The 18640-nt window shown below is 40.1% G+C and overlaps 2 protein-coding genes across 3 annotated transcripts; one reads left to right on the plus strand and one right to left on the minus strand.

Annotated features, from left to right (window-relative positions):
• Positions 1 to 29: 29 nt before the first annotated feature.
• On the minus strand, positions 30 to 2528 carry mmab (metabolism of cobalamin associated B). 2 transcript variants are annotated; one of them, XM_049578101.1, is made up of 9 exons: positions 2355 to 2527; positions 1993 to 2051; positions 1127 to 1220; positions 974 to 1031; positions 808 to 880; positions 612 to 709; positions 457 to 521; positions 294 to 353; positions 30 to 212 (listed from the first exon to the last, which is right to left on the minus strand). In XM_049578101.1, exons 1-9 carry the CDS (start codon positions 2456 to 2458, stop codon positions 128 to 130), a joined length of 696 nt encoding a protein of 231 aa, XP_049434058.1. In that variant the 5' UTR covers positions 2459 to 2527; the 3' UTR covers positions 30 to 127. The 2 variants fall into 2 exon arrangements, with proteins under 2 accessions (XP_049434058.1, XP_049434059.1); XM_049578102.1 differs by lacking the exon at positions 612 to 709 and having other exon boundaries at positions 457 to 562; positions 2355 to 2528.
• Positions 2529 to 2656: 128 nt separating this feature from the next.
• On the plus strand, positions 2657 to 13542 carry mvk (mevalonate kinase). Its single transcript, XM_049578099.1, has 10 exons — positions 2657 to 3062; positions 3366 to 3513; positions 3916 to 4060; positions 6183 to 6338; positions 7823 to 7926; positions 8072 to 8117; positions 8296 to 8386; positions 8822 to 8941; positions 9716 to 9869; positions 12402 to 13542. Exons 1-10 carry the CDS (start codon positions 2985 to 2987, stop codon positions 12551 to 12553), a joined length of 1194 nt encoding a protein of 397 aa, XP_049434056.1. The 5' UTR covers positions 2657 to 2984; the 3' UTR covers positions 12554 to 13542.
• The last annotated feature ends 5098 nt before the right edge of the window (positions 13543 to 18640 follow it).

Raw genomic sequence — 18640 nt, forward strand, 5'->3', positions numbered from 1 at the left:
AAGAAAGTTGCATCAAAATAAGACAATAATTCTGGTCCTCATTCATATTTATTGATATATGTAAAATAAAAGTGAAATCTCTGCAACATCAACCACTCTTTGTCTTATTCCTCATATGAGAATCTGGTCATTCAGGTCTTGTGTAGATTTTCTCCTCGTTCCCTTCTTTCATGGCTGCATATCTGGCTGCAGTGAACAGGTAGTCGCTCAATCTGAATGAAAATGTTGGGACTTTTATCAGATGTGTAACAAGGAACCATGTTCTCATATTAATTTCAAAACACTGGACTGACCTGTTCAAATACTTGGCAACATCTGGATCTGCCTCGCCTGACCGCACAATTGGAGCAACACTGTAACAAGAACAAAGATCTGTCAGGACCTACTGAGCCGGAAAAGCAACACAAAGGGGGTGAATTCTACGTCATAGATGGCGAGGAACATGCTGCAACTGACCTGCGTTCAGCTCTCCGGCACACTGTCCGAGCCAAGTGCAAAGCGGCGCTGCCCTTCCCTCCAGACTGTGGAGCACCAAGCATATGTATCAGTGCAAAAGCAAAACCTGAAATGTCAAAAGAAATTTTGTCTTACAGATCCGCAAATGCGCTTACTGGTAAAATGAAGTTGGTCAGTGGAGGGAGTTCTTCTGTAAATGTATCAATCCAAGTTTCCAGGTCTGCAATTGGCTGTGCAGTAAATTTTGTTCTCTCTTAAAAAAACACGACACAAAAAAAATGAATCCAACAGATCAACAAGCACACAAGACTCGATATTTGACTGCATTAGACCAAGCCAGCAAGTGCATACTTATGTGACTTTCTCTTGCAGATGACCGAGGGGTGGCAATATTGGAGCCCACGTCTTGTAAAATGCACTGTATCTGGAATGTAAAAAACAAAATACTGTCAGAAACATACATGAATATATAGATCTGCATTGAAGAACGATAATAAATACAATATGAAAAACAAACCTTGTCCAGCTGATATGTGAATGTGTGACCTTTGTCAAGGCAAAATTCTCTGGCCAACCTGTAAAGTACAATTCAACACGGTCACTTAAGGTGAGGCAGATTATAGATAAAGTTTTAAAGAGAGCTGTGATGGTTGAGTCGTGAAAATTTTACCCTATAGCTGATGACAGCTCATCTGTATTTCCCAAGGCTTCAAAAATATGATCTTCCTTTGGCCTCCTTTCTCCTGTAAATGTGCTTGAAAACCCTTTTAGGAGACACAGAAAGAACTGAGTCAGCCTTTGTAAGCACCACCTATGGTAACAGTGCTGTAACATGTACGGTCACTGGTTCCCAACCTGGGGGTCCTGACCCATTAGGGGTTGCAAGGCCTTCTTGATATTAAGGAGCATAAGATCTTTTTAGTTTTTTTTAAATATACAGTAGGCCTATATTTCAGCATTTCATTAATTTATGTGAAGAAAAAGAAATGAATTTAATATTTAAGTGTACATTATAATTCAAGATATAAACTTAAAAAAAAATCTCACAGCAAGCTATATGCCTATTCACAGAGCCCTCACTATCTGTTTAACAGATAGTGAGATTTCTGCATTACAAAGGCGCGAAGTTAAAAACCAAAGAGCTTGTAGAACAATGGCTACGCATCAGGAAGACAAACAAATGCACAATGAATTCATAAAAAACAGAAAAGTGTGATAGGTATGTATGATAGTGACAGAGAATCTAATAAAAGTCCCTAACAATATCAGGAAAACTCATCTCTAGTGCAAAACTCACAGGATAAAATCTGCTCAAAATGTATCCAAATCTCCCTTTACACGGTTTGCATTCACTATTTGGATTAATTGTAGTTAATGAGTTGTTCTATACTGTTGTTATGAGTTGAATATATTATGAAATATCCATAAAATATGCCACTTAGTCAAGGGCCATCAGTTTACTCAATAACATAAAACATCGGGTCCCTTTAAGAAATAAGGTTGGAAACCACAAGCCTAGGTAATTTGAAACACAACCTTTGTCTCCAGTTTTGGTGTATATTTTGGGTACTCTGCTGTCTCCTTCAGTGGCATAACTGTTTGGAAAATAAGAAAGATGGCAGAGAAAAACAATTATTTTTGACTTATTTGATAAATACTAATAGATAACACAACAAATAACGCGTGAACACATTATGAAAATGCATTTTTGTTTCACTTGGTCTTAAAATATTCAAACAATGTTCCAGTTTGACAGATAAACTTTAGCTAATGCGCTAAAATTGCCTTCATTTCAGAGAGTACACTGTGTAGTAGCTACCTAGCTAGCACTTTGCTATGTTACATAGAGTTAACATTACATCAGTGACATAAACAGGAGCTCCACACTTTGCCTTCACCTTCTGTATGAACACAATGCGCTCCTATTCCGATGCTCGCTTACGAGCCTCGCTGTCCTTACAACACACCGGAGGTGAGCAGGTGTCATAATAAACGATGCCATGTTAGAGCTAGAAGCTGACTGCTAAAGGTTAACAATGTTGGGAAACGTATTTTGACCCTCTGTGATGTCCGTAGTTTATGGGCGTTTCGTTTTCATCGCACGATTGGTCAACTCACCGTGTGGTGGTAGAGAACGGGACGCTGATTGGATATAGTAATATGTGTCCGACTATCTGCGGCACTGATTGGATAATAGAAGCCAAACCTATCTTTGTCCCTCCTCTTGTGTGTCAGCAGTGTTTTTAACATGGTTTTATCACGCTACCTTGAAGAGAGTCTGTGCTCAGAGCAACTTGCAGTACTTTGACCAAAAATAAAAACGTTTTGTTAAACTTCCTATATTCGTCGAGTCTTCATGAAGACCACAGAGCTGTGGGACAGAGTTGTCAGTTGCTTGTCGGGGCTTCAGAGGATTAACATTAGCTAAAGGTGGCTAAGCTAGCTTATAATATCAGTGTCGGTGACAAGTTGAACTTGAAGCTTCCCAGTTCTGGTGAGATATTTGCTCTCTGGAAACTGTGACAGAAATGCAAGTCAGGGAGTTGTTCGTGTCTGCTCCAGGGAAGGCGATCCTCCACGGAGAGCATGCGGTGGTGCACGGAAAGGTAACCTGAAAGTACAGCTAACAGAGAGTTTTTGTAAGTTGCGTGTCTAGCCAGTCTTGAACGAAAACTTCAGTACATGCATTTTTAAATGCTTGCAAAGATGATACAAGTACATCGTTGCAAGCTGATTTTCCTACTGTTCCCTAAAGAAAGGGAAACCAGTAATTACCTGGAAGGTGGAAAAAAACAGATCCAGCAGACAGCAAACTGTGGTTTAGTTTTGGATATCACTTGAAATGATGTGCATTAAATGGGCTAAAAGACTGACAAGTTAATCACCCTGCGTTCTCTGCTCTGTTCCAGGTGGCTCTTGCTGTGAGTTTAAATCTGAGAACATACTTACGGCTGAAAGCCACCACATCTGGCAAAGTTTGCATCAACCTCCCAAATATTGACACATTCCTCTGCTGGGACCTGTCTGAGCTGAAGCGGCTTATTTCTTATTCCCGTGGTAAGGAGTGGTGCAGCACTGGGGACCATTAACACCTGCATACACTGTAATTATTACTGTTGGACCTGTGTCATGCACCCCATTCTCCAGTACATGCCGGGACATTTTAGCACTGAGACTTTTTCCAGTGTCCAAAACAGTTTCTATTGATAAGCATTAACACCAATGACATCTAATTATCAGATTAGTTTGTTATGGTGTCCATCTTTGGACATACTGTTAACTTGGATAACTTACCTTTGGCCAGATGAATATTGTGTGCTTTACTGCAGTTAGTATTTCTCATTATAGATGCTATCTTTTATGTATGTTGTTCATACACCCACAGATTAAAGTGTGTGTTGTTGTGATATTACTCAAGTGATGCTGATGATTGCTGTGCTCTGTAACTCATGTTAACAGGTACGAGGGAGGAGGTGAAACTTCTGGATGCTGAACTTGTGAGGAGACTGCGTGAATTCGTTGGTGTTACCAATGGAAGCTTGGATACTTGCAACATGGCCACCCTAGCCTTCCTCTACATCTACCTCTCACTGTTTGGATCAGGGTGAGACAGAAATTCTCTGCATTTTCTTTCTTTTTGTCATTCTAGCTAGTTGGCTCATGTGGCCACAAAAATCACATTACATCTTACAGATATTTTTGATATGATGGAAAACCTGAGACTGGGCTCAGCAAATATCCAATTGCAGAGCTATAGTGCCAGTTGTTTCAGGCCAATCGAGGGCACCTTTGGCAAGAAAAGTAACAGCAGCAACCGCTAAAAACCGCAGATGTAGATCGAAATCAATGTTGAAAACAATCGTGTCAGCCCAAATCTGGACTTGCAGATTTGGCATTTTTCACCTGCAGGCGATGAGTGTTGCAGCTGCATCTCTTTTTTAATAGCTACTGATTGTGTGTATGTGAGGCGGAGAGAGTAGAAGGAGAGATGGAGAGAGAGATAGACTTTGAGGAGTAGCATTTTCTGCTGAATACTTGGAAGTGTGCACTCAGCTCATGTCATCATGAATCCTCTGCTCTCCAGGATTGTGTGCTTTGGGAATGGGGGGGATGGGGTCCTCACCAGATTTGAGACTCACTTGTCCAATGATTAAGTCCCAGGAAAAAAAACTTTGTTTAGGAAGGGAAGTAATGAAGAAATAGATTTACAACTTCACCAGCTTACATTTGGTGTTTTACAAACAGAAACTGAACAATGTTTTTGTTAGTATTAAATGTTTTCTAAGGAATAACTCTACATAATGATGTATTAATATTCATTATTTTATTTTAGCTAATAGGTGGCGCAAGTGTTAAATGTTAAACCTCAGAAATACACACTAAAAAATAAAGTTGTAATAAAAGGCAAAAAACTGCAGCTGTAACACTTATTGCCCTGAGGTGACGCAACTGTTAAAATTGCAGTGGCAAAGTCGAAAACTAATCCTGTAACTAATCCTATAACGGCACCTGCATTGTGGAATATTTACAGCCAGCTGCACCTGAGTTTGTGAGTGTGTGAATGAAATACATAGCCGTTCAAATTCAATTAAATTGGCCTGCATTATGTTATGTATCATGTCCTGTAGTGTATCATTGTAGGGATGCACAACATTGGATTTTTTACTGTTATTATATATGCTGGTATATATCAACTTGTTTGGCCGATATATCCGATATATCTGATATATCCACTTTTTTCCCCACCTAATTTTAAGTTGTCATCAAGTCTCTTTTGTAGTGGAATTAACATTGTATTATGAATGCATACTCATATCGTGATGGCCCACCAGCAGATGGAGACATGAAATAAAGTGCTTTTCAATGCATATGATATTCATTTATTTTGCATGTTGGCCGATTCTGATCATCTTAAAGCTGATATCAGCCGATACCAATGGTGTGCCGATATTATCATGCATCCCTAAATCATTGTTTGTCTAACTTGCTTATTACATGTTGCGTTGTGACTATGGCACATGCATACGTTTAGATGCTTTTGTTGAAATGAAGTGATGTTCAGCTCTCTCTCAGCTAAATGCTGTAAACAAAACTGGCACAATATGACAGGTTGTTCAGGGAGTTAAGAGTAATTTTCCCTGCAGCTGAAAAAATTACCTCCACCTTCAAATGAAGATAGTAAAGAGAGACAGACAGAAAAGCCGGATGTTGGTTTTAGCGACTCCAGCACCTGCGAGCACGGAAGATGCTCAGGAACATTAGAGCTGCAGGTTGTTGAGAGGTTTAATCGGTGCTGACACGGTGCTGCCGTGTCTGAGAGAGGTGATGGGTTCTGACAGGATGGCCACTAATGAGAGTCTGGCACTGGGCCACACTGCAGCCTTTAACAAGTCTGGATGTGTTTTTCCCTTGAGAAGAGCTGGACAATTAGTTTAGAGTATTCTCCTGTCTGCCCAAAAGCAGCTTCTCTGACAGACACTGACAGCAATGTCAAACAAGTCTCTGTTGCATATCGTAGTGTATGGATTACTTAACATTACACACTCCTTATAGTTATGTCTATACTATAACTGTACCAGTAATAGGGTTAAGTAAAGTTTAGATGGGGATATGGTACATTATTTACCTACTACTTGATTTTTTGGTAACAAAAAGTAAATCAAAGATACAATATTTAAAGGTTTTCTTTACAATCAGAATCTCAGATTTACTGTTTTTTTCCGCAGTGAGCTGCCCAGCTTGACTGTGTCTGTGTGGTCGGAGCTGCCAACTGGAGCAGGGCTGGGGTCAAGTGCCGCCTACTCTGTGTGTTTAGCTGCAGCTCTGCTCTGTGCAAGCGGAGCCATCCCCGCTCCTCTCAGGGAGTGGGATCACACTGCCAGGTAACGACATCATGTTAAAGAAATGTCTCTTTTATGAGCTGTGTGTGTACAGCTTGTGTAGACCGCTGGTGTGCATAGACAGAATTCTAGGCCTGATGAATGTGCACTAAAATGGAACACAGAGGTGGTTTTATGTCTTACATGTCTCACACTGTCCAGTCTCACCAAAAGTTATGTGGTTGGAAATTTAGAAAAAAGACCTTAAATCACAAAGTTATACTTCTTAAATAGAAAAACATGCTTTGGGGTCAGCACTATAGCATGAATGCCTGTGGAGAACAATGCAATCTAAAACATGCAATAAATACATTTTTTGAGAAGCTCATGATGTTATATTTTTGCTGAATGTGTTAACTCTTTTTCTTAAATTTGCCTTTATTTGAACTAGATTGGTTTTTCAACTGTTGTGGCCAAATGACTGCAACATTATGCCACACAAAACAACCTACAGAAAAATTAGACGCAAAACAATTCTTAGAAATATTAAATTTATATTAAAATACTGCACCTTCAAATTTCAATCCTTAAACTGTCCATAATATAGTGGTCACCTGAAATACATTTTTTGGAGCTGATTTCAAGTACATGGAGCCGTCCACGTGAATGCTCTTTAATGAAGGGGAAAAAAGTATAAAAATCGATGCAGCACGATCAGAAATTTAGTCTTTTATACCCCAAAAATTCTTCTTCCTTTTCAAAATCTGACACCTACATTATCCACAATGCAACTCAAGTATGGACAGTGCTTTTTGATGAATGCTAACATTGAGAGTGGAACAGTGGTACTAATAGAGGACCTGACAATGCATGCAGTTTGGTCAATACAATTAGAGGAGTCCTGTGATCAGCTGCAAGTATATTTTAGAATGGTGTTAGATTAAAAGTCAGGAGGTTATCTGAGCCTCGTGGATTCATCTTCTTGGGACTCCAAAGGTCTGTGCATGTGTGGATGTAGTCTCAGAGGCCATGGCATACAATTTAACTTACTAGTTGTCATTTCAAAAGACAGTTGCAGAAACTGACCATAGAGGGGAGTCCTGACAGCATTAGTATCTAAACTGTTTGTAATTTTTGAGTTCATAGTTTGTGGTGCTTTTATGTGAGAGTGCCTAAGGTGTAGATAGTGTTTTGAACCTACCCAAATGTTCAATGTTAAGGCCCAAACACGACAAACCAGCGCTGAGTTGAACTGCCAATCAGAGCGATTACACCCACTGACAGACTCCACTAGGTCTGACACCGATTCAACATACTGAATCAACAAAAAAAAAAGCTGACAAGGGCCGATGGTGCGGGACACACCCACAGCTTGGTGTGTCAGGGCCCGTCGGTACATTCATTATAAATAGCATCTTTATAATGATTCGTTGAACATCCACACCTACTGTACATATCAGTGTTTGCTTTAGAGATGAAGAAGTAGTTTAGGTCTGTAAGGGTCTGCTGGGATACAAAGTTCTCCTTTAATTTACAAATAATTGCAGGTGGTGTCAGGAGGACCTGGAGCGGATCAACAGCTGGGCTTTCCAAGGGGAGATGATCATCCATGGTAATCCTTCAGGAGTAGACAACGCTGTAGGAACATGGGGTGAGGCCTGATATTATCTGGCATACGGTGCAGTGCATATGGTGTTAATATCTCCCTTGTCTCCGTGGACACTTTAATGGAACCACTACTGTTCATTATCGTTTGATGATTATCTATTTAATGATTTTAATTTCCCTCTTTCTAGGTGGCATGCTGAGATTCCTGGCCGGAAAGATAATACCACTGAGCAGGTAATGACACTGATTAGCAATTTTTAATTTGATTTCATTTAAAAATAGTACACAGTGAATTAATAGAAATCATAGTGGCTTTTTTTTCCTTACAGAAAACAAATATCAATATAGTGACATGAAAGCACCAGAATAATACGTCTGCATGAACTCTCTGATCTGTCTGCTTTACTTCTAGGGTGCCGTTATTAAGAATCCTCCTCACTAACACCAAAGTACCACGTAGCACCAAGGTACTTGTTGCCAGGGTGAAGGACAAGATTAACAAGGTACTAAATGGTTTCTTCCTCCCCCGTGTGTTACTTGCCGACACTGTAATTAATATAATAGGCGGTGCTTTTGCATGGCAGATACTCCAGAGCCTGCCGTTGAGTGCCTTCATAAAATATTGAAATTAAACTCTTAGCGAGCGCCCCTGTGTGCTGTTGCCCTGGTGACACCAGCAGGTGTGCAGTTCTCTACCTCAGACACGGATCGGTCTGAATGGTGTTGTGGCAGTGTTGTGATCAGGCTGGGGCACAACCAAAAATCAAACCTGCCATTTTACAATCTGCTTTTGTATCAAACTGTTTTTTAAAACATAGGCACAAAGAGACTTGTTGTTTTTCTCATTTAAACCGTAGTGAGGCTTTTGTGTTGAAATGCTGTGCACAAGTGATGTTGGAGATGTTGATTTCCTTTGTTTTTGTTTCCCTCTGCTGTAGTTTCCCTCTATCATGACCCCAGTGCTTGACTCAGTTGATGCCATTTCCTGCACTTGTGAGAGAGTCCTCTCAGAGATGACCTGTGAGCCCATCACTGGAGAGCACTACAATATTCTAGAGGTACAAAATATTGTAGGTTGTTGCATCAAAACATTGAGACGTTACATCAAATTTTTGCAACACTTAGCCATTTTGTCATATGAACAATGTCTGGAGAATAAGGTCCAGACATTGTCCAAAGTTCCCTTTCACACATGTAACACACAAAAGGATTTTGTCTGTGTCAGATCATTCTCCTCCACTGGAAATGCTTTGTTTGGTTTTGGCGAAGAGTGGCGTCCAGGTAGAGTGTGCAGGAGGCAGGACATGACGCGAATTACACCCGGTCATGTAGCTGGTTCATAATTTGTCTGATTTGAGACAACTCTGACAATTGCAGCATCGGCCCTTACCAACAGAAGTTTCTGAATCTTGTCCTCTCTCCAGTTAGACATTACCGTTTCCCTATCTGCGTAAATGACCCCTCTTCTTCACCCTTGGATGTTTGTTTTCTTCCGGTTTTGCACAAGCAGCAAGACAGAAACATTATTAACACACCTAGTTCTATTCACACATGGCCACACAGACTTTGTCGGGAGCTAGCAGCGTAAAGTCTGTATAAAGTGCGGGCTAACTGATTTGGACATTTGCGTTCTCACAAAAAGCTCCTCCGGATAATGTCTCAATAGTTTCTGGTTTGCCGTGCATGTGATGAAGGGGCTTTAAAATACAATAGCATGTTCCTTTTTTAAGGTAAAATGTCTTAAACCAGAGAGCCCATGTTCACATCCACATGACTAATGGAACTACCAGTAGCATCAGGTTTTAACAGCAGCTGCATCATATCATTTATAGGAGCTCATTGACATCAACCAGCACCACCTGAATGTGATGGGTGTGGGACACCCTGCCCTGGACACACTGTGCCAGGTCACGATGACCAAAGGGCTCCACAGCAAGTTAACCGGTGCAGGGGGAGGAGGCTGCGGCATCACCCTGCTGAGACCAGGTACTGTAGGCCAAATGTTCCTATCCATCATACTGCTATCACTCACGTACCACTGTAACAATAATACACTTGGTAAATATAATAATTACTCCTGTACTGCAATGATAGTAACAACCACGGCCAGTACTACTCATCATAGCTACTATTCACATATCCAATAGTAATGACACATAGGGCAAACATCACATTACATTGCTGCCCCTAATATCTAAATAAGTGTAACCATCCCTGATACCGATAACACCTTATTGAGCAAACATCATCATCATCATCATACAGCTATCAATTATATGTCATAATGTTAGTAACTTATCCCTCAAGTATCGCCGTTTTCTATCACATTTCTGTCGCTCACATATAGTAGCATTTTACATTTTTATATAAAGGGTCGGGTCAAATGTTTGTCTTTTATTTTCAAAGGAACATATTTTATCTGCTGAAAAGTAGGAAAAAATGGCACACCATCACAGAAAACAATGCCAGAAGAGCTTTACATTTTCTGAAAATATCATCGCCTCAGCGCATGAATAGAGTTAACAGCAAATCACGACTATTTTTAAGCGAGATGATAACACGAGACACACTTCTGTTGTATATCAACTGACCTTAATACCCATCTTCATGCAACCAGTAATCATCCAAAACACACAAAGAACAATTTTCCCACAGGCCGGTTTTTGAGATTACATCAAAATTCTCATCTTCTCCTGACTTAATATTATTATTAATGTCTAAACAGATGATTTGTGTGAACAGATAACAAATAGTGGGTACACCTGGAAGGTGATTGATCCCTTTCAGTGTGCCAAGATAACGTAAGAGGAGATTTGCTCCATGCAAAACACAAAGACACAAAATGAACCACAGGAATGTTTTGTCACTGACATTAATCACCGCTCTGCAGAAATTAGAGACATTATCAGGAAGCTTTGGCACATCCTGTGCGCTGAGTCTGTGCGTCAGGAGATTTCTATACAGCCTCCTCTGTTCTGTTATAGATGGTCTGAAACATAACTCTAGATGTGGACATGGTGCACAATGCAATATTAGTTGCAATTGTAAGAGCTTAAAACATCCATTAACCAGGCCCCAGGAAGTGCACCAGGCTTTGAAGCCATATTTTGTAGTGGCCAAACAGTGGCCAGTTACAACCGTCATGTGATGCCATGTGGCACTAAAATACTTTTTCACATAGACCATCCTCTCTGTGGTTCATTGGCCTTAAAATGACAAGCCTCATCATAGGTAGTCATAGTCGAAAACACTGTGGTTTGAGGCCTCAGTGTTAGTCTTACTTTGGATTCTTTGATGCATGATACCACAGTTGTATTCTTATATTCCTGTTCACTATACTACTGAGTGTCAACACCCCCTTTGGGTGTGGTGTGGTGTGCTGTACACCTGTATTGAATTATGTGACTGCCCTGATTGTCTTTTGTATGAGGTATTTGCTGTTAACACTATTCATGCCTTGGGCCGAAACACTTTGGCTGTGATGTTTTAATTAAATGTAAAGCCCTACTTTTCCTGATTTTGTAATAACCTGTGTAGTTTAAACGATGCACTCGATAGAAATTAATCGTTTTTTTTGTCGAGGCTAAACTGCATCCTCGGATGGATTTGTCTTATAATGAATTGTATTTGATGAGGGAAGTTTGATGAGCCAAACTGTCAGACTCCTGCTGACAACAAATGGTGTGTTTTCCCCTCACTCTTCCTCTCTGAAACAGAGATTTGAGTGGCAGGAAATGATGAGACGGCTGCATAAGAAGGGTCTTTTGGTGTGTGGGTAATACTGTGAAATTTGTTATAAGGAAACTTTGTATCATCCTCTCTTTGACAAAACAAACAATCACAAAACCTGCGAGTTCAGTCTCTGTTTACGCCTGCAGCCTGCAGCATACTGAAATTTCATAGGGTTAAAATCCTCCAAAACTTCCAAATGATCTTTATTTGTTTTCCTTGCAAGCATTTCCATCTGTGTGCATCACAGCTATTTTTCAAATAGATCATCTGCTGTGTGTCTTCTCTTGTCTGTCCTTGTATTAAAGCTCTTTGAGTGAATGAAGGAAGCAAGCGAGCATTAAGTTATTATATGATTGCATTAAAAGCTGCTCTTGTTTTTGAAGCTTTAAAATAAAGCTGCACATGTGGTTAGCATTAGTATTACTGTGCAGCTGCAGCTGAAGTGGGCTTTGGACCATGTCCTTTGCAACTAACCGCAGGGAAGTGTCAGCCATTTGGTGGGATCCCACCAATTACAGAGTCCTTATTTTTCTGCATCTGTTAGACCACTGATTGAAGTGACGAGGTTTTTGTGTGGCTCCAGTGTTGTCCGCTTGCTGTCAGCAACAGACCCTTTGCAGGTTCATCTGTGGAAGCACCACTGTAGCTAAATTATAGTCTTAACATTCAACAGCAGCTGTCTGGTTAGCTTGTAATCTATTTTCCTTTTATTTGAACCCACCCTGACATAATTTTTTTTGACATGACTTTAATATGACTTTTTTTTTTTTTTTTTTTTTTTTGTAGAAACGGACTCCTTCGTTGTCCAGATGACAGTGCAAGACTTGAAAGACTGTGGCTTTGACTGCTGGGAAACAAGTATTGGTGGGCCGGGTGTCCAGCAGCACTCTCATCTCTCTGTTAAGGAGGAAGTTCTGGAGATTTTAAACCGTTACTGAAACTCTGGCTGAACAAGAGGAAAAACAACCTGATTGTCTTCTTGTTTGTACCTCAAGACCTGAGGTATGGTCAGCTAATGAAGTGAGACGAATGGACCAAGGAAAATTTCCCACTGTGCGGAGCTGGACCGACTAAAAACAATCTTACTGTTTTGAAACTAACAACAAGGCAACTGTGTATCTAACAAATTACTGATATTCATGTTGGACTGTGGGAAAAATAACTGATCCTCAAGGGTGCAATTACATGATCTGAAGGCTTTGTCCACTAGATGGTAGCAGAGTTACACAAATGCTTTTTATGAAGCAGGATTTATGGTGAGAGGCTTTGATAAATTGATTAATGTGTAAGTGAAGCACTAGCAGAATTAATTTATAGTTCCATCTAAATGCAGAAGGGTCAACACATCTTACGGGATTAGACGTTTGTAGTCATTAATTGCTCACTCTTGGCACTGTAACATGCAATGATGTTGGATAACTGCTAGAAGGAAGGTGGTCATTTTACAGAAGATGATGAAGAGAAAGTTTGAGAAATGAAGTTGTTTTTGGTTCTTTAACAAAACCCAGAGACTGTTTTCTTTCGTCTACAAAGAGTTTTATCAAAGTGATCATGCTTGGATATTTCTCTCTATCACTACAATATTGAGACCAGGAAAAAATAAATGTCATAAATATGTCCTGAGGACTGTCTGCATATAATATAAAACTAAAACTTAAATTATTACAAAGACTGATGTATGCTGAATAGAGCTGCAACGATTAATCGAGTGGTTGTCAATTATTAAATTAATTGCCAGTGAGTTTAATAATCAGTGAATCAGTTTGAATAGTTTTTATAAGCAACAAATGTCAGAATTTTGTGATTCCAGCTTCTGAAATGTGAATATTTTCTTGTTTCTTTACTCCTCTATGACACTAAACTGAATATCCTTGGATTGTGGACAAAGCAAGACATTTGAGAACGTCATCTTGGACATTAAAAAAAAAAAAAAAAAAATGATTGTCATTTTTCACCATTTTGTGATATTCTATAGACCAAGTAACTAATCGATTAATCAAGGAAATAATTGACAGATTAACCAACAATGAAAGTAATCGCTAGTTGTAGCCCTAATATTAAGCAGAACATAATAAAAAAATGTTGGTTGGAGGGTGATCCAACCAACGTTTTTTTATTATGTTCTGCTTTCAACATAAGAGTGTTTAAATGCAAAATAATGCTGAAACCAAAGAATGTTCTGTGGTTTATTTAATCAAAATCTCTCAAAGAAGATAATATGTAATATGAAATATCTGTTACAGTTTGGTATTTCAAAAAATGCATGCCACGTGCTGTTCGTTTCTGCAGTCACAGACCGACTGGCTGTTTTGTTTTGCTAATAGAGGATGGGGAGAGGGGGACAGCAGGAGTGTGTGGCCTCTCTGGAGCCTCTGGATTAGCGCCACTATAATGTGAATCAACAACAACCAGCGTCCTTCTGTGAGTCACACATTTGTGCTGACACATATGCGCACACACACACACACACACACACACACACACACACACACACACACACACACACACACACACCAGCTTTCCCAAATTCTCCTCCACCTAATTGCTCATCCTCCTAAGCATTACGAAATATTCTGCAAATGCTGCAGATACAGAGGAAGGATCTGTTTAGAATATCCCTGATTTGGAGAAAAGGTCATAGTGGGATTCAGTTGAGTTTGAATATCCATTTCATATTCCATTTTTTAAATGTCATGAAGATTGAGCAGTATGAATCTGGCAGCGTACGTGAATACACAACATTTGTCACCCTCCCTCCTTTTCCGCCTGGCGCCCCCTCTGTCCTCTTGAATTGTGTCATCTTTATGTCAGGGCAGCCCCCCGTCATTGCGCCGCACAGTTGCCCCTAACCCCTGCTGGAATTTAATTACCACTGCGCTTTTCAATTGAAATGGCATTGACGAGGGGGGACAAGAGGGAGACAACAGAGCCTGTTTCATTTGAAGCCCCTCTCTTTCTTTTCTGTCTCATTCTCTCTCACTCCTTTTACCCCTGCAAGGCACAGATGGTATTTTTTTTTTATCAATGTCAGCGCCTGCTTCTTTCTGCTCTGATGAATAGAATCTAAAGAGGCCCTGAGATTATTTCAGATAACAGAGGGAGTGAGGAAAGGGGGTCAAGGATAGAGGGAGAATGTCAGAATGAGAGAGATGCTGTCCCAGCAGCGAGGAAGGAGACGAACAAATCATTTAACATTTAACGTTTAGGGAGTTTTGTCTGGATGGATCAATGTGGGAGAATCAAGGATGTATAATTCATTTTGTCCAAGCAGGAGGAATGAAATGTTAAATGTGAATTTGCTGAGTGGTCATGCTCACTGTGGCACATTCCCTCTGGTCCCTCAGTCGACTGGTGAAATGCTTGTCAGGAGCCATTAAGTTTGAACACAGAATTAGACCTGACTGACAAGATATCATGTTGCTGCTGGCCACTGGTTTTACTAACAGGGAGTCAGTGCATGACTTCCTATAGTGAGCATTTGCATTAACATATAGAGGCCTCTGGATCACAGTATGGTGTCGGTTGTTACTTGTGCGTATATTATAATTTATGTCATGATATTTGTGTCGAAAGGGGATGTGCATTTGGCCACAGCGGGGAAGATTTGTGTGACCGCCCTCTCCCAGCATTCATATCGGCACGCTGATAGAGGCAACATCAACATCATGAGCTCCTCTCAGTCATGATGGGCTGTATGATCCTCCTGGGGGTGTTTGCCCTTTCGGTAAGTGGGGGGAGGCGGACGGTGTGAGTAGCAGGGGTCCAATTAAGACAGCAGGGTACAAGGGCACGGCCAAAGAACTGGTTTGGTTTTAGGGAGGAACATTGAATTGTTCCTTTAGTCTCAGCTCCTTATAATTCATTTTTTTATCCAATGTAAAGGATAAGCTCTCCTTAAAATACGCAGGTTTTAGCATCTGGACCCCAAAACGAAGCATTGTCTAATTGGAACCCTTCCATTATTAGATTTGTATAGTTACCAGTTGTGAAGAAAATGGTGAAATTATGCAGAAATTCATGTATTCACAAATCAAACTAGTGTATTTGTCAGGCTGTCCTTTCAGCTAAATGCCAATGCTCACAATTAGAACGCTAATGTAGAAGATATAATGTCTTCCATGTTAGTTTAGCATGTTAGCATGCTAACATTTGCTAATTAGCACAAAACACAAAGTACAGCTGAGGCTGATGGGAATGTTTTAAAGTTTTAAACATACACTGTATAAAATAATGATTGTAGCCACTGTGATGTCTTCCATTGGTTTGTGGACTGTTTTGAAGCCTCAAATTTGGCATTTTGGCTGTCGCCATCTTGGATTTTTTGGAGCCAGAGGTGACCATATTTGGACGAGAGGGTGGAGTTGTGGTGGAACGAGGGATGGATTTGACGGAGAGCCTGATCTGATGCTGCGTAGACAGGTCTTCCGCAAAGCAAACCCACCCGTGCAAATTTAAGCCTTGATAAAATGTAAACGGGGGAGTTTATGAAAAATTCACTCATGTACAGTTCTCAGGATTGAGAAAATAAACTATAGAGATCAAAAACATTTATGGTACCAGGTCGTAAACATGTTTATTTCAGCTGTAAAGTCTGGCATTTTAACATGGGGGTCTATGGGGATTGGCTCGCTACTGGAGCCAGCCTCAAGTGGCCATTCAGAGAACTGCGGTTTTCGGCACGTGTGAATTGACTTCATTTTTCAGCCCTGGAGGGTGCCGCTTGGTCTTTTAGGTATTAAATTAAAGTGTTTTAACCTGAGGATTGTCGTAGAGGAAAAGTAAAAAAAAAAAAAAAAAAAAAAACTATCACAGTTCACCCTGAGGAGCACATCTATGTCTGTGCAAAATTTTATAGCAATAGTTGTTGAGACATTTCACTCAAACCAGAAATGCTGAACCCTAGGGGGTGCTAAGAAGAAAAGTCAGGGGAGGTACTTTAGTTCCATCCTCTGGGAACATTTCACAGTTAACCAACAAATGGTTGTTGAGATATTTCAGTCTGGACCAATTAAACAAATATTAGAGAGGGTTCAAAAAATAAGCCTGATTTTGTGACATGTTCATTTCTTCTACTTGCCTGTCCTGTTAGGTATCTTATGACCCTTCAATTTGTTTTTTTGTGACCCTTTGTGGGGCTCCTGACCTCCAGATTTGGAACCTCACCTTAACTCTTTCCCTTAGACAAAATAGTTCAACTGAAGTTTCCACCCGGAGGATCTGTTTGGGCTAGAACTGGGCTTTACTCATGTTTATGTAGTGGGCCCACAGTGTATAGACTTGCTCGAGCTGTATTATTGTAAACATCTGAAACACATGATGCAAAGCGACTCCCAGTCCACGTCCCATTTTCCATCATGGAATTGTATCATGTCATTGTATTGATCCTGTAATTGATTCTGTGAAGTCGAGGGCACCTGCAACATACTCTGTCATCCCTCAGTGCCAGGAGCGCTCTTGTTTAATTGCAGGCTAAGGCGCTGTTTTTTCTTGTTGCCTTTGAAAAGCCTCATTGATTTTTATACCACCCTTCATCCTTGCTGTGCTCCGTTTTAAGAGCAAATCCCTTGCGTCGAAGTTGCCCAGAATGTAAAAGTATGAAATCTGTCAGCGCTTTTCACAAGGCTTCCAGGTGCAATCCATACAAGTTAACACCCAAGTTAAAAAAGTCAGGCCCCTGTGTTTTTTTTTTTTTAATGTTTAAACAGGAGAAGGAAGAAAAGAGGCTATCTTACACACACCAGTGTGTGTCTCATATGGGACCAGTTGAATGTGAGGTTGTGTTGGAAACACAATCAGACTGGGAGGGTCAAATTTTATTGCTCTGTCCGTTTTGAGTGTTTCTGTTAAAATGAAGGAGAAAATAGTGTCCAGTATTTTGGGATACATCAGAGGTTTTGCAGTATTTTCTATTTTAAAAACTGTGAAATCAGTTTAATTCTTTCTTTTTGTTTATGATGTATGCATCTATGTCTCTTCAAATGCATTCTACTTTGATAATACATTGCACTTATTAATCTGACGCCATTAATCCAAACAGGAATTGTATTTTTGTTGTCAGGCTTTAAACTGCAGTTCAGAAACTGGCACATAAATATATTCAGTGCATTAGAGGTCTATATAGAACAAAAATATCCTAAATGAAATTTGATTTGCATTAATTTGAGAAGCAGCTTATCTAACATTCATACTTTGAACTTGCTTTGAATTAGAAATAGGTTCTCATTATTTCCCTGGGATTGCAGCCAATTTATTGGATTCAGCTTTATATTTTTTTTCTCTGAGGCTCGGGGAGGAGGATGATCTCAAAATGTTATCACATGACACGGGTTATTGATGGACCATTAAAATGTCAGCCAGATGTACTTAAAACCACAGCTTTTAGGTTGATAAATTACAGCACAAATGGATACATAAAGCTGTTAGAAACAAATATTCCCATCTAGAGCTATCTGCAGTCAGATAGTAATGGATGTTCTATCTGTGTGTCTGTCTGTCTCTCTGCATGTTTCTTTCTGCACATTTTACCCTCTCCCAGTGTATCTTTCGACCACTGCAGTCATGTAATTACAATGGGACAGGTAGGAGTGTTCATATTTCATCTGCTGCATTCACGATAACATCTAATAATCTGAAAGCGTTGCAAAATTGGTATCTCGTTGCTCATGCATTATGAATGAGTCACTGATTGCTTTTTTGCATAGATTAGCAATCATTTCACAGAAATCTTTCATATAAAAATGTGCCAGGAGGGTTCTATCTCTTTTTCTGAAGAGTTGAGGTGACACATCCCGCCGCTTTTTAAGATAAGACGGATCAGGTGATACCACTTCTCCCCCTTGCCCCTCTGCTCCTTCTCTTGCTCTCTGATTTATTTCTCTATGCATATCATCACGGGGTGGGGGATAAGTGTAATTTTCAGCCCACTTTGCAACTGATTGCTCACTTAGTGAATATATTCAGCATCTGCAGTGTTATTGTGTTTGGAGCCAAGTGGCTAAGTACCACTGAGATTCTTTGGCATCAAA

Source organism: Epinephelus fuscoguttatus, linkage group LG6, assembly GCF_011397635.1.
Source record: "Epinephelus fuscoguttatus linkage group LG6, E.fuscoguttatus.final_Chr_v1".
Lineage (NCBI taxonomy): Eukaryota > Metazoa > Chordata > Actinopteri > Perciformes > Serranidae > Epinephelus > Epinephelus fuscoguttatus.

Bases quoted from the DNA above. Each gene is read 5' to 3' on its own strand.
- mmab (XM_049578101.1), bottom strand. From the start codon at position 2,458: ATGGCATCGTTTATTATGACACCTGCTCACCTCCGGTGTGTTGTAAGG. The intron at 1,221-1,992 runs GTTGTGTTTCAA...GTCTCCTAAAAG, and splicing joins CACCAAAACTGGAGACAAAG to GGTTTTCAAGCACATTTACA. The intron at 522-611 runs GTAAGCGCATTT...GGTGCTCCACAG, and splicing joins TGACCAACTTCATTTTACCA to TCTGGAGGGAAGGGCAGCGC.
- mvk (XM_049578099.1), top strand. From the start codon at position 2,985: ATGCAAGTCAGGGAGTTGTTCGTGTCTGCTCCAGGGAAGGCGATCCTC. The intron at 4,061-6,182 runs GTGAGACAGAAA...TTTTTTCCGCAG, and splicing joins CTCTCACTGTTTGGATCAGG to TGAGCTGCCCAGCTTGACTG. The intron at 9,870-12,401 runs GTACTGTAGGCC...TTTTTTTTGTAG, and splicing joins CATCACCCTGCTGAGACCAG to AAACGGACTCCTTCGTTGTC.